Source organism: Lonchura striata, chromosome 13 (assembly GCF_046129695.1).
Source record: "Lonchura striata isolate bLonStr1 chromosome 13, bLonStr1.mat, whole genome shotgun sequence".
NCBI lineage: Eukaryota > Metazoa > Chordata > Aves > Passeriformes > Estrildidae > Lonchura > Lonchura striata.
The window spans coordinates 14,917,473-14,937,222 of record NC_134615.1 but is presented as its reverse complement, the minus strand read 5'-3'; the positions used below and the strand labels follow the sequence as shown (position 1 = coordinate 14,937,222).

The following is a 19,750-nucleotide window of genomic DNA, read 5'->3' as shown; positions in this document are numbered from 1 at the left end:
GTCATTGTTGCATTGGTACCTAAATGTTGTCTGTGTTTACTGTGCAGTCATTCTGATTTCGTATTTAAGAATATTAATATTTTCCATGAAAGTGTGACTGGCTATTCTTGCCCAATTGTGAATCTGTAAGCAGACACTTTTATGTTAGAATAGAATCTCCTTTGATAATTTTTGCATCCTGTTACAATTAACAGCTTAGATTGCTGTAACTGAATGATGAAGAATAATGAGAAATTTTTTTTTAGTTCTCCAGACTGATTTTGACTTTTGCAGTTTATTCCCTTCTGTGTTGGATGTTGAATATTATGCTGGGCATTTATCTAACCAGGAAAGCTCTCTATTAAAATAGTGGATAAGTACTTTTAAAACAACCTAGCTATTTTTAGTTAGATTGAATTGACAGTTTGGTTCTTTATATCCTCTTGCAAAGATTTGATACACATATTCAGAAGACACACATTTTGTATTTTCATCAGTCATTTGGTCCTTCAAATTGCGGCCTTTTTCTGCTGAAAAGCTTCTTTTTTGAGTATTGTTACAGTGCCTTTTCTTTTTAAAGTTAGTGTAGTGTTCTCTGTTATCAGTTTGATAGCTCTTCTATTAAATGCATTGTTTTGAAAAAACAACTTTTTTCAAAGGATATTTAGCTGATGAAAATTTCTTCATAGTCGTTTGCTGATAGGCATCAGTGCCTAATACAAGCTTCATTCTTGGTGGAATGGTAGCTGGTAAAGTGAACTTCAAGTTCTGCATTGACAGTTCTTGGGAATAATGAAGTATTCCAGACTTCTACAAAATTACTACAAGAATTACATATTTTTTGTGTTCACTTGATTGACAGTGCCTTCATGCTTGTCCACCCAAAAGCTGCAATCCACAAACTATGTTTGACATCATCCCTTGGCTTTAATCTTGGATGATGCAAAGTCTTTAAAATGCTATTTCAGATTTTTGTTATGTCGTGTAATATTTCTGAATTAAATTCACAGTTTTCTGCTTCTTTTTCTTCTCTGTGCTGGGATTCACGGGTCTATTACTATGAGTGTGCAACCTGAAAGAGGAGTCAGAACTCCCAGTTACTAATTTACTGATTTATATGGAGGATTGTGGAGTATGTTTGTTTTTCCGCTTCCATGGCAGCAGACAGAAACAGCTGGACTTCTGCAGCTCAGGAAGTTTTTGAGGAAAGTTTCAGTCAGACTGATCATTTTTATGCTTTGGAGTTTTGTTTTTCCAGGATTTTTGTTGTTGTTATTGGAAACAATGTTCATGGCAAATGCACATCAGTGTCACCCTGCTGTGTTTGTATTCAAACTGGGCAAATGTGAGAGTAACGCTCTCAATTCTGCTTCCCCTTTTGAAACGTTTGAATATTCCTGTGAGGTTTGAGGAATGAATAAGACTGAGAAAAGCCAAAGCCTGACATTAAAAATCTATTTCTGCTCTGTAGTTTGTTTCTGTGGAGCTGCACACTCAGGGCTGTGAGTTTATCTCACAGTTAGCTCTTACCTGCTCACATCTAAAGGTTAGCAGTTTCCTGTTCCTCTTGTTTTTGTAAAGCGTTCTGGACCTGTGTTTGCTATTTAAGATACACCATGTGCTGGGGCTCGTGGCTGTTCAGCAGTTTTGGATCTGCATCTCTGTTGTGCAGCCCACTTAGTTTGTTCTCTGCAGTGATTAGTGCAGATGAGAAGAGCAGGAGTTTGGTTTAATAAATCTCCCTGCATCAGTTCCAGAAGTAAGTGCTGAAAGGACAGCCCCATTCCCCAGGGAGAATGAATGCAGTACCTCAGAGCTCTGCCTCTTCGGGTTCTAAATGTGATAATTAACATGGACATTAGGAAATAATTTAAAGCATGCAAGTTTGAAGGCTGTTACTACAGATCTGGAAACCTTGAAGTTAGAGTGTTTGAAGAGCAGTCATTCTGATTCATTCAGAGAATCCCTTTTTACACATAATTTAGGTTTTAAGTTACTATAAAAACCATATTTTTTCCAGTCTTCTATATTAGAATTTCTAGTTATAAAAGCAAATAAACTCTGATTCCAGAGATAACTTTTGGGAGATCTTTATGCTAGCTTCATTACTTTTCTGTGTATTGTAAATGATACAAACAAAAAACTTCAATCTGTTACTAATGTAATTTGTCTTTTTCTGCAGTTGTGAGTTGTGGAGTTTTGGTTTTTTTTTTTGTCTTACAGGAACTTGCCCCTGGCTATTGCAGTGTCTATGCCAATTGTGACTATTATCTATATTATGACCAATATAGCTTATTATACTGTGCTGGATGTTGATGCTGTTCTCTCTAGTGATGCTGTGGCAGTGGTAAGTTGACCAAGTGTTACAAATGAATGTTTGAGATTGCTTAAAAAATGATTGGTAAGGGTATGAGCAAAATCCAGATACTCTGGGTGGTGGAAGAGAGTTTTATCCTCAGTGGAATCTTTAAAGAAGACTTAGAGCATTGTATTCAGTGGATAAAAGAAGAAAGGAGGTGAGAATTAAGCTATTCAAAAAAATACGATGAAAATGAGGCACTTTAATCTGCTCGGATATTCTGCATATGATACAAGATACAGATTGCTTATTGCCCTTTATGCAGTTGGTGAAAGTTGCTGTAGGCTGAAAATTACATAGATGAATTTTTAAAATAATGTGGTTGCAATATTACTGCATTTTAGAGTCTCTGGAGCAATCAAGCAGCAGTTACATTTGAGCCTTCTTGTTGCTATTTTGAGAAGAAGTGGTTTTCTCCTATAAAGTGAAGATGCTTTGAACTGTAAAGGGGTGAAGCTTATTCCGGTTTCAGAAGGACAAAAAATTCTGAGTAAAAGAAATATGAATGTATCTTTCCTGATCACATTGTGGGCTGTTTTTCTTGGTGGCTGTGAGGCAAAAGAAATCATACCAAGGGATTATATGGGAAAAGAAGTGATAAAACGTCCTCTTTTTACAACACAATTGGCTTCATGTGATGTAGTCCCAGTGTTGGGGCTAAGAAACTGATTTTTAAAGATTTTTGTTGAAGTAATTTAAGTGATACAGCAACAATGAGCTTAAAAGTTCTGCAAATGCTCTTCAGATAGTTGCTGATCGTGTCAAACTCACTTTTTCAATGATTCCTGTCAGAGTTTCATAGTTGACTGCTGTTTTACCTCCTTATGGAAACCATCACAACCTTTGCTATTAAGTTTTATGCAAATGAAAATTACTCTGTAGCGCAAACACAAATAAAGAAGAGCAGACATTTTATCTCATCTTTAACTGTTACTGAATAACCTTTTTTTATGTTGTTTGAGACTACTGTTGTGTTTTTCTGTCTGTGAGAATGGCAGCTGGCTCCACAAGTACTTTCTGGGCTGTTTTGTCTCCTGACAGGAAACATACAGTGCACAGCTTGGTACCTGCTTCCTGTGTTTGGTCATGTCTGTGGGTCTTGATTGAGTTCCTACAATAGGGGATACTTGGCAGCTTACTTCTTTTACTTGGAAGAGCTAAAACTGGTTGAAGCAAACAGTTGGTTTTCATGCATAACCAGCTGTAATCTTTCTTGGAGCTGTACAACTTTGTCAGCAAACAGGGGATAAAGAGGATGACTTAGTTGCATCTTTGAATATCATCCTGTGAGTCCAGTGTAGATCCATCAGTTCACTCTGGTGCTCTTGTATTCTAGAGCAGGCTTGCTTTGCTTTGCCATGCTTCCTCAATGAACTGGAATGTGGGAGGCTGTGTGTTTTAGCTGTTTTATTTTTATTTGGTGTAGTTTAATAAATGTTGAGAATCTTTTTTTCTAACTGAATTCAGACAGAAGTGTTTAAGTTCTTTTTAGACTTTTGGTATTACTTCTCTTTCTTCATTGGCTTCACTAGCTTCTTTTCTGAAAAGGAAAATCTGCTTGTCCTTAGCCATCAGTGTCATGTTCATCTTCTTTGCTTGCACAGGCACTTCCCAGTAAGGTTTCTTGGGATGAAGAGCACATTCCATACCTTAAAACTGAAGAACTCTTCATTAGGGGCAGGCAGTTGCTTTTAGAGGGTGAGGTCAGTAAGTTATTTGCCTTCTTTCTTGGAGCTAGCTGTAATTCACTGCGAGTGCAACACTCCCAATGGCAGCTACAAGGAAGTTCTCTGGCTTTGGAGTCCAAGCTGAAAAGCTGAGTTAAACTTGAGAGTGCTATATTATATTTTCAGTATGAGATGGGTAAGAGACTTGGGAAACACTGAACCCTTGTTCTACAGCTAGCTATTAGAGATGCTAAGAAGAGGATAAACACCTAAGAAGGCTTAGATCAAATATCTTAAGCACCTCCATGAAAATATAAATTGAACTATTTTACTATTGGAGCTGACATGGGAAATTTTGATGTGGGCTGTACAGAAGAGACATCTTACATGCAAGTAGGAATGCAGTGTATTAATGCAGCAGAGTAGTGCTGGTTCTCTTGCCATAGAATTGTATTTGGTGACCTAAAAATGAAGTGGAAATTTTATGCTGGACTTCTTACTGCATTGGTACTTTTTTCTCCCTGTAAAGGTGTTGCCAGTAATACAAGATAATTATGTCTGTTTGAGTAGAATTAATCAACATAATGGTAATTGAAATGAGAATTACAAGAGACACATTTTGCACCTTTACAATTTTCTGGGTTTGGTTGATGGGCACTCTTTCTTTCTTTTAATATATGTGGCATTAAATCTAATTTGGTCAGTTGGGAGAGATATCATACAGTATCCTGACAATGTAATCTATGGCAGTGGGAAAAAACTTCTGCTCTGGTGCTTGTTTTTTGGCATGTGAAACTTCCTGATTGCCATAAATCAAGAGTTTGTTTCTGTTAGGCAGTAGCACCTCAGAGTCCTCAGAAGCTCAAAATTAAGAAAACATGCTGCAGTTCTGACTGCCAGATCTTCCTGTAATGTGTGAATGTATTTATACTTCACCTCAAGAGACATGTTAAAGCAGAATTAATTGTGTTTCCAAAATATACCAGTCAGATCATTCATATACATATATACATATATGCATATATATCCCATTACTGCTCTGTATGATTTTCATGTAAGAATGTTAATAGCACTTGGTCTGGAAAAGCTTCTGGGCAGTAGGATCTTGAAATGAGTTACATGAAGAGGCTCTGTAGATGCCTTTTAAACTTTCCTAATAGAAACACCTCATAATTCTTGGAATTTTTTTTGGTATACATTGCTTTTTCATGTTAGGCTACATTCTCTTTCTATTTCTTCATTTGTCCCTCCAATCAATACTGTGTGGTGCTTTGCCAGCCTCACATGTGCTTGTGGCTCCATATGCTCTCAGTGTAGTCTTGACATTTCTTGTGTGCCTTCAAGTACATGTCCCATGTGCAGCTAAATGTGGTGAAACATTTCTCATCTTGTGATTTGCAATATGAATGTGGGTCTTGCTACTCATCTGTGTGCCTGAATTACTGAGTGTGAGGCAGTATCCTGTGTATTTTGTTGTGGCAGCTCTTGATGCTGGAATTTCTGCTGCTTTTAGTTCAGCCTGTTTGTATAGAACTGTTGTTTGGACCTTTAAAAGGACAAAAAAGTGTTCTTGCAAACCATTCATAACTTCATAGCTGATGACCATGAGATCAAACTAACCCAAGACAAAAATAAAATGTAGTTTATTCAGTCATTCATGCCTTGAAACAAAGCTCTAATTCAGTTTTTGACCATCCTTCTGGGAGTAAGGTGACATTTTAGTTATGATTAAATAAGTGCAGTTAAGCTGACAAGCACATGGCTGGAAAGCCTATTTCTTCGTGATTATTCCCTGATGTTGGTTTGAATAAAAAAAATCAAAACTAAAGGGAACAATTCCAGCTGCATGTCCTACAGTGTGCGTGTAACTATGTATAGCTTACGTATTCAATGGATGGGAGGGCATAAAAGAAATGTATCTGTAATTGCAAGTGTTACATCAGCACTTCTCTGATTCTCTGTTTCCAAGCTGTTAGAGGCAATTATAATTCAAGTCTGGACTACAGGATTTGTCAGACTATAGCAGAGATGACAATTTAATCTCTTAATCCTTCTTGCTCTTTAGACTTTCTCAGAAGAATCCTGAGATGATATCCATTCCCATAGTGGTGGCTTTCTCCTGTTATGGTGGACTAAATGTTTCTGCTTATAGCTGCCTCCAGGTAGGCTCCTCTGTCATCCTCCACATATCTTTGTGAATGCTCTATTTTCTCCTCCATTGTCAGCCCATTTGTTTTTATAAATGCACTTCACAGCTCCCAGAAGTAGTGGTAGTTCAAGTAGAATTAGTGAGGAGCTCAGCTCAAAGCCCAGGTCTGGCTCATTTGTGGAGGATCCATGATTGTACAATTGTGGTTTTAGCAGAAAGCAACCACTAACTCTTCTACTTTTCCCTCCCCCTTTCCCTTCTTGGTGCAGTGCACTCAGAGTGCGTGCTTGATAACTTGATTTCATGTTGTACTTTTCTCTACCCTGCCTTCTCATGCAAAATAATCCTCTGATATGCATGCAGTGAATGTTTCTTGTGGCTGCTTTTACTTAGACTTCAGCAACTCTTTTAGCAAGAAACACTGTGGAGGTCTTTGGGTTTGTCTTTGTTCACAAGAGACTGTAGCTGAGCTTTAAAGAAGACATTTCTTGGCATCTGTTGAAAGGAGGGTATTGAAAGATTTATAAATTTGTACTCAAGTGTCTGAGTAGTAATAATGAATTTGGCTGATTTTTTTAATAAATTAAGGTGAAACACTGTCACAAAACACCTGCCTGAAAGCAGGTGGGTCTTTATGTTCATGTTAAGATGGTTAATATCAATAGATAGATTAGGCAAACTTCAGGTGCCTTTCAACTTTGTTTTGCTGAAAGATCATTTTGCAGGCAGATAGATCTACTTGGCAAACCAAGCTGAACTTTTTTTAGATGATTCTCAATTAAAATAGCCTTTTGTATTGCTTCACCTCAGGTTTAGCTCTTGAAGTTTCTCCACCCTTTGCTCTGTGAGGAATCCCAACTACAGCTAGAAAGTACATTGGAAATGACAGTGTTTGGTAGAGGCTGTCACCCCATTACTCTCTTTCTTGAAGAGTCTGACTTGTGCAGCTCTAGGGAAATCACTTATTTAGGCTTTGAGCTGATCAGCAGTTGATGTTGATATAGAACATAGCCTGCATCCAGAATACATTGTACCTGTAGCATTTTGGTCTGTATATAATTTGTGGGTTTTACTGTTCATATGAATGATTGTTGTTTTCCAAGATGTGTGGAACAGTATTAGCATCTCCTAGAACAACTGGATATGCATTACAGGATGGAAATAGCCTTTGAGTTAGTCCTGCACCTGTCATTCACACTGGCCCATTACCAGATGTTTCAAAAGGAAATAGAAAACGTTTGCAAAGAACATCTTTGGGGGGAAGAAATTTATCCAAATGATATATTAGCTAATTTGCATTCTTCAGCATAAAATTACATTAATAGGTTTTTTCTCTCTTCTTTAGCTTTAGATGTTAATATTACTTATCTAAATGCTTATCCTTTAGGCAATTTTACTAAACATCTTAATTCTCTAACATCTTGTTCTGTATCTTAACTTTATATATTAAAACAAAAAATCCTCCAGGAGTTTTTTGTCTGGTAATTTCACTTTGTTTGGCTTAAGAAATCAGCAGTTCAGGTTTAAATATTCCTTTAGAATATTACAACAATTGCTTACTAGAATTTTCATCTTGTCCTCATTCTTGTTCTGGAGGAATTGTCTTAATTCATTGACTGGATCATAATAAATTACATTCTGTTTCAGGGGGAGCTGCATTTAGATGCAATAGGGATCTGAGAGAAGCACTTCGGGTTCTAGGAATTATTTAGTCTTGTGCAGCAGAAATATTTTCTATACAATAATGTAAATTACTAGTTGCAGTTTCAGTTGGCTGAAAATGTAATCCATGGTAAACAGAACACATTTCTAATGGCATGGTCTTTTGCTAAGTTGATGTTCTGATTTCAGCATGAAATAGAATACATACATGGACTAGTTCTTATACTTTTCTTATGTTATTTTTTATAATATCTGTAAGAATCTGCATGTATTTTTCCACCCATGTTGAAGCTCCATTTTGAGGGAAGCTGTGCTAAGATGTATAGACTAAAATAGCTCAGGAAGAGAGGAGCCTTTCTGAGAACCTGGGTGACACAGTTGATGCATTGACTCTGAGCCTTTAGGCAAACTTCCCTTGAAGTGATTATGTGGTTTTACATTGTACTTTAGCAGCAGGAAATCCTGTCTGAAGCTCATTTAAATTGCACAAAAGGATGGAATATATCCTGCTTTTTAGTGTTAATGATGGAGCAAAACAGAGATGGATTCTGACCCATAACCTGGATAATGTGCTGGACAAAGCATTTTTTCCATGAAGACAAAGAACAGGAAACTATAACTGGCTAAGCCTTGGTTTATGTCAGTGAATTTCTCAGCATCTTGTGGCTTAAAGATTGACAATATTTATAAGTTTTTGTCTCATGAAAATCAAGCACTCATGTAACAAAAAAAAAAAAACAAACCCCAAATCAACTATATTAAGTCTTTTAGGCTTTTACCTACAAAAACATTAAGAAAACAGCTTGTAGTGCACTGCTATTGATGATCTTGTTCCTGCAGTAATTAAATCAAAATTTGACCACTATTAGAGATAACTTCATATGGTTACAGATAAAGGCCAGTTCTGAGTGTTTATCATTTTTGATTGAGCTCCTTAGCTCATAAATGTTATGATGAAGACCAGTGCATTGAAGGGGAAGTCAAGGGCAAGGTGTTTAAAAATGTTAAAATACTAAAAACTGAAGAAATTTTTTTATAATACACAGACCTGCAGAAAGTTGAATTACTGCCTATGCTTTTTATGTCTGAAGGCCTTGAAATGTATAAAGCAAGAGAGAGATGGGAAAGTGATTTAGAGAAAGGCTCATAAAAGGTTTAGATTACTGCTACTTGCTAAGAAATGTTCAAATCTTTGTTTGAATACTACTTATACATGAGTATGTACCTTTCTGCTTCCTTAAATAGTGACTTCATGCTGTCTAATGTAGATATGATTCTTTTGCTGCTATGACTTAGTTTGCTTCTGTAAGAGAAATCACAGAAGTGATTTAGTCATGTGAGGTAAACTTGGGATGGGTAGGAAGGCTTCCACCCATGTCCTCTGAACACAGTGTCTGCCTAACTTCATGCTAATGTCCAGATATGTACAATGCTCAGACCAAGATGGGTGGTGGAATGCCTGTCAGTCTGCATTAATTAAATTTCTTCTATGTGTTGTCTGATACTTTAAGTACCTCTCCCTTTTTTCTTCATCAAGGAGGCTGAACAGAATAGACCAGGACAGTATATTGCAAATTATTACCCATTTTTGTTTTAGAGCCAAGACTGCTGGCAGTCAGTGGCTCTTACCACTTCCTGTGAAACTTCGATGCTCCTGACTTCTTGGTTTCAGAGCTCTGCCATGGACAGTCGTCACAGTTTCTTGCAGTATTGTCTCTGGCAACATCAAGTATTGAGCAAGTGATAAGATCACTTGCTCTGTTATTTGCCAGGTTGTGAGAGTAGAGTCCACAGGCCCTGCCAGTGGAGCTAAAGGAAAAGATATTGCTTAGGAAATCCATAAAAAGGAAATTAAAGTAGATTCCTTGAATAGAATCTATAAAGAGTAGCTGTGATGTTGGCAATGGTTATTCACTGCAATATGGCACTTCCCTGTTTGGTTAGATAATATTTTTAGTAATCCAAAGAATGCTCACTTGTGTTCTGTAGGTCAGTTAGATAATAAAACATATTAGGATTGGGAAGAAAATTCTCAAAACATTTTATTTTCCTTTGAGAGCAGAAAATACGACTTCAAATGCTTGGCTAAAGAAGTTTGTGCTTATTTAAAATCCATAAATAAATAAGACAGCTGTGTGATTCTTTGTGCTGCATTATGGACTGTCCTTACTATGTTACTGTTTTTCCATACAAGTGTGTTACAAAAGCTGTGATGTCATTGTTTTACATATTCTTTTTTTTGCAGATGTTTTCATGTTTCCTTTTCTTTTCCCTTTCATCAGACATTTGCTGACAGGATATTTGGTATCTTCAGCTGGACAATTCCCATTGCTGTAGCCTTTTCTTGTTTTGGTGGACTTAATGCTTCAATTCTAGCATCATCAAGGTAGAGCATCTCTCTTTCAGTTTGACAAATGTTTATAAATCTTTTACATGTTACTGTTATGCTGATCTATTATGAGAGAGGCAAAAATACTTTTTTAACTGAACCTATAATGAATAACCACAATAAAATCACAGATCTGAATAAACCTCTTTGTGTGTCTGTGTGTCTGTACATGCACCCTTAACACTGCCTTGTTTCCCCAAAGCATTCTTGGGGAGCAAAATTGTCATATCAAATGAATTTTGTCTGTGTGGTGAGTCCTCAGGCCTTCTGATTGTTTGCATTACCTTCCATTTTGCTTGATAGAATAATTCTAGCAAGTTTTTGTTTTCAAATGTATTTATGTAAAACTTACTGACCTTTTAAAATCAGTATTTTAAAACTCTGTGCTTAGAAAAACCCTAAAAAACTTGATACTGCTATGAAGCTGCAATCAGAAAGCTGAGGATAGATACTGTGTAGAACCTTTTCTTTGAGCACTGATTGTGGATGTAACTAGCAAAAGTTTGAAAAATATTTATTTGGGCATTTTAATATGGTTCCAGTCCATTGAATTTGCAATGCCTCTATTGAGAAGCAATATAATCATTTGGTGAAGTAGTCAGTATAGAATAGTTGGGAATAAAATTGTGTGTTTTTTGAGCATGTGGTTGAGTGACATAATTTTAGAGACCTGGCAATCTCTTCTGATTGACATTGAAAGCTGTTCTTCCATAAGCTGGAATGTTTTAATTGCTAACTTTTAGAATTTTGTGAAACAATAGAAATTTATTTCAGTTACTGTAGATATTGCCTATTTTACCTGTAGGATGATTTTTTAAAAAAATGGTTGTTACCAGCATGTTTCTAAAACCTTGCCTGCCTTTCAATGGTTGTTGTATGGTACATCTTTATAAGAAGGTTCCAGTTTAAAGAACAGAAATTCAGTGTTGTATATATTTATTTTGACTGGTGTTATTCTTTGATTTTCTGTAATATATTCTCTCTTGCCTGTGGTCTCAATATGCGTTTTACTGCTTTTTTCAGGTTATTTTTTGTAGGATCTCGGGAAGGTCACCTTCCTGATCTGTTGTCTATGATCCACATAAAGAGGTTCACACCTGTGCCAGCACTGCTCTTCAATGCAAGTTATTGCTTTTCTTTTCAACTTAATTAGATGGGACACACAGCACAGCTTCCCTCAAAATGGAGCTTCAACACAGGGCTAGAAAATTGTACACAAATATATATGTATAAAAACATGAAAAAAGTATAAAAAAACTAGTCCATGTATGTATTCTATTCCATGCTGAAATCAGAACATCAGTTTAGCAGAAGGCCATGCCATTAGAAATGTGTTCTGTATACCATGGATTACAATAGACAATTGCATTTTCAGTCAATTGAAACTGCAACTAATAATTGAAATATTGTATAGAAAAGATTTCTGCTGCTCAAGACTAAATTATTCCTAGAACCTAAAGTGCTTCTCTCAGATCCTTATTGCATCTAAATGCATCTCTGAGAAACCCAGTCCCCTGAAGCAGAATGTTATTTATTATGATCCAGTTAATGAATTAAGACAACTTTTTCAGAACAAGAATGTGAATTATTGAACGGAAAATGAAAAAAAAAATTACCAAGAGATAAAATATGCTTATCATCAACGTGATTGCTGAGAAAGTAATTTTTTGAGGCATAAAATTACACCAGACACTAAGGAGTATAAGGTGTTATTTAAAGGCAAAAATCAGGATAAACATTTGTTTCAAACTTTTGGGTTTAGATTCTTACTCTTGTTATTTTCTAACAGTGTTTTATGACCCTTATTTACCTGGCTGTAGAAGATGTCTTCAAGCTGATAAATTACTTCAGCTTCAGTTACTGGTTTTTTGTTGGTCTGTCTATTGCTGGGCAGTTATATCTACGTTGGAAAGAACCAGATCGACCAAGACCTCTTAAGGTAATACTTATTACACAATTATTTAAAATCCCTAACTTCCATATAATATAGAAGTACTGTCTAAAATCTGGACCATAGATGTTAAGTCTAAAGGTTACAGACTGATCAGAACATAAAACATGGTTTCCATTTGATGTTGTACCATGAAAGTTAGCTTGTCTGCTAGGTAAGAGCAAGAGATTGCTGTGTCAGTATACTTTATTATAATCTGGTTCAGTAAGTACCTCTTCTGTCTGCCCACTGGAGAATGTCTCAATAGCCTAACATAGTAGTTAGCCTTTTATCTATCAGTGCAATATCTGATTAGAAATTATCAAGTTAATAACTGTGTGGATCACCTTTAGCTCTGATGGTATCTGATCCTCGAATAACCTTCTACTTTGACACTCTACTGAAAAAAGTCAGTAATCCTTGTTTCCCAAGTTTTACTGGTTTTGTCTAAAAACACTTCATGCCACTCTGCACTTTCTTTCAGCACAGCAGTTACCATACATGATTACTTTTGCAATTTTTAGCAACAGTTCCATTAAGAATAATTTTGCAATTTGTTTATGGACCTAAATAGCCAGATACATGAGAGGAAGAACAGAGAATCACAAAGGGGGTTTCAGAGAGAAACATATATCATAATGTTTGCAACAATAGACAGTGAATATTTCATTAACATTGTGTTGTCTTTTTTCTGTCTGCAGCTGAGTCTGGCTTTTCCAATAATATTCTGTATATGCACAGTATTTCTGGTGGTAGTGCCACTCTATAGTGACTTTATAAATTCAGTGATTGGAATTGCCATTGCTTTATCTGGAATTCCATTCTTTTTCTTGGGAGTCTATTTACCTGCATCAAGGAGACCTCAATTTATTAACAAGATTATGGGTAAGTTTCTTTGTTAGCTGGAGATGTTGTTAGGAAATAAGAAAAGTAAGTAGGTGACTCTCGGTCTGTTGATGGAAAAGGTTGTGGTGGGCTGACTCAGCTGAGTATCCAGGGCTGGCTCACCAGCACCCCCAGCAGCACGAGGGACAGAACAGGAAGAACAAAAGTGGGAAGACCTGCTGGTCAAGTCAAAGAAAGTTTAGTAAGTGAAGAGGGGGAAAAATCCTGCTGCTGCAAGAGCAGTCAGTCTCTCATCTCACAGACTGCCCAGTGTGCAGCCAGTCTCCAAGCAGCAGCAAGTTGCATGGGAAAACATTCCCACAGGCAAACACTTCTTGCTCAACCTGTTTCTATTGCTGAGCATGACACCAGATAGCATGAAATAGCCCTTTGCATAGTTTGGGTGAGCTGTTCTGGCCATCTTCCTGCCAGACTTCCTACCCTCTCCCATGCTGCTGGCTGCAGGAAGAGCTGAGTAAGAGGAAAGAAAAGAAGCCTTGATACTGTGCAAACACTGTTCAGCAATAGCCAAAACATCAGAAAAAAGTATTTGATCCAAGATTGATGACTGTAAAATGTGTGTACATTCTTGGTAGCACGAACTGTCCAGCTTTACTGAATCCGGTATTTGAAAACAGATTTTATGTCAGTAAAGAATGGAATTTTGCCTTCTGTTGAGTTGCAGCAGTTAAATAACACAAATTTCAGCTTTTCTTCATTGGTGCACATTTGTTATTGATACTATATGAGACAGCCATGATGTGGTAAGGAAGGTTTATAGCATAACCTTACCCTGAAAGCAGGATGTGGTGCTGCTTAGTAGAACATATGTAAATACTCAGTAATCTTGTAGCTTTCCCTGTGTACTATTAGTTTTACTTTCTTTATTCCACCAATTTTGCGCTCTTCATTATAGAGAAAAAAGATTTTACTTCAGCTACTTGGCAGGGTGCGTAAGAAGCAGAACACCCTAGGATATCAACAGAATAGTGCAAGATTCTGTTAAAAATGAATGGGACACAGTTATTGTACTAGCTTTTATTGTTTGTTTCCCTAAAAGGAAGTGAGACAGCATTCCTGACAGCTTTCATTAGTCAGATGTATTTTGTAATTAGAGTTGAGATAGGTGGCTATTGTTCTAATCTATTGCAAATTTCTCTGCAGGTGCAATCACACGAAACATGCAGATGCTCTGTTACTGTGTTTTAACAGAGATGGACCCAAATGAAGAAAAGAAACCAGAAATCAAATCAAAATAAAGTTTAAAGCCATTACAAGAAGCAGGAGGGAGCAGTTATACAAATGAAAGGAAAAAGCTGGAACTGGAAGACACAAAAAAACTGTTTTCGGTGGTCTTTCAGAAATGCTGAAAATGTTCTTAATTGCAGATGGATTCCAACATTGGAATCATGCCCTTGTGTCATCCTCCTAGACTGTGGCATGTTTTCAGGGCAGGTTTTCATTGGATAGTGATTACAAATTCACACAGTCTGTGTGTCAATGCTGTTTCTTCTTCAGAATTGGTATGAAAATGGTAAGAGCTAATGGATCAAATTAGATTTCTGCAGAACCACATGGTGAAGTAATGTATTATTACGTTAGACTAAAACCCACTTCGACTTCAAAGACTAAGTCATTTCCAGCTTAATTCTGATGGATGTTTGCATGAAATTATTTGCTGTACTCAGTTCTTTTCCCAGAAGAAAACTGGTCACAACAAGCTACTTCATTTGTTTTTCTGCCCCTAATGAAAAATTAAGTTCTGCTCCATTATTTATAGACTGAACCGACCTTTTTCCCTTAAAGATTTTATTCTGTATGCTACATGGAAATGTATCTGACTGTGGCAAGATTTAATCAGGTAAGCATCTTGCCACTGAAGAATTGATTAATGATTGTTGATTTTTTTTTTTCTTGTTAACTTGTTAGTACTTTCTGAATTTCTGCTAGGTTTTATGAAAATTCCAAAATTAAAATGTTCAGTTTGAAGCCTGTAAACATTTGTTTGTGAACTTTTTCAGTGAAGACACAGTAGCTGAGTTACCTCAGCAATCAGAAAATTCCCTTTATAAATTTCAGTGCTGTTCACTAGAAAGTGACCATCTAAAACCTCCCAGAAACCACTTTTCCTTCTATAGCAGAATTTCTGTGGCAGATACTTGATTTTGACAACTAAGTAGCAGGGGAAAGAACTAGAAATAAAAACAGAAGTAAAAGGTGCTAGTCTATGTAATTCCAAAACTGTAAGCCTAAAATCAGGACAGCTTTGAGACTGAATTTTGGTTTAGCAAAAAGCAACAAGAAGCCAGACTGCTTTTCTGGCAAAGTGAGATGTACTTCAAAAACATACCTGAGATTTTTACCTTAGTTCAGAATGTCTGTCTCAGTTGACCTGAGTTTGGCCACATTTGGTTTTGTGCATTTAAGCTGAACTAAATCTTGTAATTACAAGATTATGGTTGAAGCACAATTACAAGATTATGGTTGAAGCAATACACACTTTAAAGGGTGCACCACAGTTGCATCAGTGACCTGAATAATAGTCGGGATATTTTGATTTTTGCACTGCCATGTTAACCTTCCTCTGAAGCAAACAAAACTACCTTGCCTCCACTACTTTGCCATTACCAGGCAAGACTGATTGGCCTAAGTACTGCTGTAGCTTCCAGTTCAATGAATGACACTGACCAGCTAAGAGCTAATTCTATCAGCTATTTTTACAGACTCAAGTAGGAGAGTGCTGAAATACTTTGTGTCCAAACAAGTACAGTGGAATTGTGGAATTGTTTAAAGATGTACAAATAAGGTTAAAATGGTGACCTGGGTTCAGCTGTACCAGCTTCTGTGATCTTTAAATGAGTAAAGAAAACTTGATTAAAAAAAAAATTTATTTACAATTTAAATGCACATTGTTCTACTCCAATAGTAAAACTACTGGGGAGAGCAATGGACAGGTCAAGGTATTTCATTTGCTCAAACACTTGTGAAGAAAGTCACTTGACACTCAGGAACAGATGAAGTAGAAAGCAGTAGGATAGGATGCCTTCCAGAACTTCCACTTGCCATCAGGGCAGACACAACGATCTTTTTGTGAAACCTGATGTATTAGTCATGACCAGAAGGGCTGCTGCCAACAATTCCTCCATGTCTGTACATTAGCTACAGGTACAAACTCTTGGGCATGCAGCTTTGGGAAAACAAAAATAAATAAAAGATCCCTTCAAAACCTCAACACATGCAATGGGTGGAAAATTCTATTTTAAAGCATAGAGCATCTTATGCTTGGAAAAAAAATTTGTGTTGTCAAGTGGCCATAGTCACACCCATCTGTTTAATAGCCACCAGCTGAAACTGGCTGCTCAGATAGTACATTCTTCTACAGCAGCAAATGTTCACCTTCAGTATGCATTTCATCTCCAAAACCAGGCTGTTAGTCAGAACCCAAATCTTCAGTCTCATCATATCCAAATTCCTGCAAAACTTCCTGTCGATATTTGTTCCATGTTCTTCTCCTGTAACATTGGTCCTCATCACTGAAACTCTCTTCAGAGTCTGTAGAGAAAGCATCAGCACCTCTAGATTATCCCTTATTTTTACTTAAAAAATTAAGTGAATCAGACTAGTTTAAGCTTCTTGAGAAACTAACAAAGTCTGAACAACTTCTGTATGACCTCAGGTTTGAATTGTGCTTGAAGTACTCTGGGGTAGGGACTTCAGAAGGCAGAGGCAGTGTTTAACAAATATGTGGACCCAAGTCTAAGCAAGCAAACCTTTGCAATTCCAGCAGCCTCAATTTGACTTCTCAATTTTGTCTTTTCAAAACCACTAATTTCTCTTCTAGTTCGAAGAAAGATAATCCTCCTCTACACACATTTCACCACTGTAAGAGCAGAATGCTACCCCAGCAGTGCTCAGTTAAGTTGCTTTTTTTAGGGATAGCATGTAAAAAAGAGGGGATGTATACAAGCACAGCAGCAAAACAAACAGCATTTATGACAGGTGTACCTTTTTCTCCATCTTCCTCAGGTAAGAATTCATCTTCTTCAGGATAATCATTACGCCAGTTATTTTCATCATTTTCATCATCTTCATCTTCATATACTTCCTCTGGGCCAGGATCATCGTTTACCTGCATGTCAACAAAAAACATAACGCTGAGTGTCTGTGTTTGTAGTGAATGTTAAGTGGGTTTTCATCCACCTGTGCAATACTGTACAGATGAGAAAGAGCTAGGAAATACTTATTGATGGCAAGCAGAAGGAATTCTGCAGTGACACACTACAGAAGATTTTAAGTTGTCACTACATTCACTGTAACACTTCAAACACTTCTGCTTTAGGTGAAAAATCAGTGAAGTCACACATGTATATGTTCCAATCCAGCATTTCAATGTTATTGTCTAGTTGAATCCTACTCATGTCAGTAGTAGTGTAATAGATCAAGGAAGAGAGAAAGTAGTTTCAGGCTCCCAATATACAAGTCTGTTGATCACAGGAACTATACAACACAAGACTGAAGCGTACATTAAACTTCCTAACTCCACAGTCACTGAAGAACAATTTATTATGAAAAAAAATCTGAGATTATAGTCAAGTCCTCAAATACTGTAAAAGTTGTGTGTGTTCCCCCTTGCTCTTCTTTTCATTCAGTCATATTTACAATGACATTTTCATGGCTGCCTCCTAATTGCAAGCAAGACATAAAGTACTCAAGTTTCATGTTGCTAAATTTGTCAGTTTGAAACCAGACAGATTCTTCTTATTACACGAGCAACATCCCTTCCATTTTGTCATATGATATCCTGGGATCAACAGTAACCTGCAGGAATGTGGGACTGGCAGTTTCAAAAGGCCTAACACAGAAGTGACTGAGCATATATGTAGTGTCTATCTCAAAGCACCTTTCTTGGCATGGCACCTTTTAAGAGCAGGACTTTAAACATCTTTTATTTGTGATCTTTCTAGTTGAGAAAGATTGGTATTTCCACACCCTTACCCATTCATATTCTTCTCTATAGGGCTGTACAGAAAGGATATTTTCAATCCAATCAGGGGCTGATGTTTCCTTATAGTAGATGTCATAAACATACTCATCTTCTTTGTGACCATGTTCTTTTTTACCATCTTCAGAAACATTTAAACGCTCACGGATCATCTCTACTGCATTGCAGAGAATTGCATCTGGATCAGTCTTCTGATGAGAAAAAATAAAAAATTAGTATTTTCACTAAAGTATGCAAAGTCTTATTTACAGCCAACAGTTTTCAGATAGAGAGAGAACTTACACATGAGACCAGGGCAAAGAAAAAAGAGGGTGGTACAAGCCCTTCCTTAAGCAGCACCTCTGCACACTGTCTGTTTGAACATTAGTGCACTTAGGATCCTTCGCTTGCAATCTTGTAATCTGGCTCCTATTAAATAGTGGAATACTTACAGTGCAAGAAAACTCCCACAGCAGTCTGCCCACATGTACCACTCAACAGCCATACCAAAGTACTTCAAGTACACCAAATTCATAGCTGACCTGTGGGTTTGCAGTGGTTACACTGGGATCTCCCACCATCTCCTCTTCTTGTACAATATCAAACAGCTGGAATTCCCTGCAGCAGTCTGAACTGTTATGGACAGTGCCACTCTCCTCCGGGGCAGCATCCTGCTCCGGGCTGTCCCCGCGGGGCGCAGCCTGGCCGTGGGCAGCAGGTGCAGCTGTGCCGGGGCAGCCGGGCCGGTGGCTGGATATCACCCGGTACCGCTTCTCCTTCCTGTCCGCCTGCTTGGCGCAACGCAGCTCCCGAAGGATTCGCTGGGTGCTTCCCAGAGAGGGGTGCAGGCTTTGAGCCGCTTTGTCTCGCGTGATGGCATCTTTGACATACTTCTGAACTGGTTCGTGCTGGGGGAAAGGAACAAAACGGAGCGGGAATATAATGATAACATCGACATAGCAAGTCATACTCCTTCCTAGAAGGGATGAAGAACTGCAGTACCAATAATCCTAACAACGTTCAAGTAACTTCTACTATTGCTTTAAGCAACATAACAATTTTCTTGTTATGAGGGGAGGAAAGCAGAAGATGTAGAACAGAAGGCCTAAGACTGTTTCAATTTGATTTTCAAACAACTTCGTGGTACACAATACTCTCGAAACAAAAACATGCTTTTGGAAGACTGCAACAGACCAAAATTTAGGGATGATAGCCTTTATAGTAAGAAGACCATTTCCCAAGACGGACCAGTCTTATGCAACACAAAAGGCTGGATGGCGAATGGTGTTTGTTATCCTTGTAGAGCTGACCTTCGAGCATCTCACACAGCAGAAATTCAAGCTTCACTTATTGCCTGTTCTGCAGTTTCCCAGTGAGGAGCAGTCTCCAAGGGCAGAAAAGCGGGTGCTGCGCGCAGCGCGTCCCGGGGCCCGTACCCTGCTCCTGCCCTGCCCGCGCCGTGCCCGCGGTTACCGGCACCGGACGGCGCTGCCCGGGGCCGGGCTGCTCCCCGGACCCCGCATCCACCCGCGAGGAGCAGCCAGACAGAGCCGCTGCTCTCCAAACCCCTCCAGCAGCACCGCCCGGCCCAGTCTGCCCCGGTACCTTGGAGGACACGGTCGCCACCAGCTTGAAGAGGTTGTTCTCCGCGGGCTCGGCCCGGCGCCGCTTGCAGGCCAGGAGCAGCGCCTCGGCCGGCTCGGGGCCGCCGCGCTTCCGCCGCACGCGCAGCACGGCCGCGCCCGCCAT

The 19,750-nt window shown here is 38.1% G+C and overlaps 2 protein-coding genes across 3 annotated transcripts in view; one reads left to right on the top strand and one right to left on the bottom strand.

Moving 5' to 3' along the window:
• The window catches only part of SLC7A6 (solute carrier family 7 member 6), a 27,260-nt gene extending 12,242 nt beyond the window's left edge, over positions 1–15,018 (top strand). For both annotated transcript variants that reach the window (XM_021535245.3, XM_021535243.3), the window contains exons 5-10: positions 2,203–2,326; positions 10,099–10,202; positions 11,229–11,325; positions 11,995–12,144; positions 12,837–13,020; positions 14,185–15,018. In XM_021535245.3, the coding sequence (XP_021390920.2) occupies positions 2,203–2,326; positions 10,099–10,202; positions 11,229–11,325; positions 11,995–12,144; positions 12,837–13,020; positions 14,185–14,279 (754 nt within the window). In that variant the 3' untranslated portion in view covers positions 14,280–15,018. The remainder of the gene's footprint in view (positions 1–2,202; positions 2,327–10,098; positions 10,203–11,228; positions 11,326–11,994; positions 12,145–12,836; positions 13,021–14,184) is intronic.
• On the bottom strand, positions 14,044–19,750 carry SLC7A6OS (solute carrier family 7 member 6 opposite strand). The gene is made up of 5 exons (XM_021535246.3): positions 19,607–19,750; positions 18,544–18,909; positions 18,016–18,213; positions 17,026–17,149; positions 14,044–16,572 (listed from the first exon to the last, which is right to left on the bottom strand). Exons 1-5 carry the CDS (start codon positions 19,748–19,750, stop codon positions 16,451–16,453), a joined length of 954 nt encoding a protein of 317 aa, XP_021390921.2. The 3' UTR covers positions 14,044–16,450.

What these genes read in the sequence shown, in the direction of transcription:
- SLC7A6OS (XM_021535246.3), bottom strand. Translation starts at nt 19,750, where the DNA reads ATGGCGGGCGCGGCCGTGCTGCGCGTGCGGCGGAAGCGCGGCGGCCCC. An exon ending in TGGCGACCGTGTCCTCCAAG is followed by an intron (nt 18,910 to 19,606) that starts GTACCGGGGCAG and finishes CCTTTCCCCCAG; the next exon opens with CACGAACCAGTTCAGAAGTA. An exon ending in TGAGGAAGATGGAGAAAAAG is followed by an intron (nt 16,573 to 17,025) that starts GTACACCTGTCA and finishes CTTTCTCTACAG; the next exon opens with ACTCTGAAGAGAGTTTCAGT.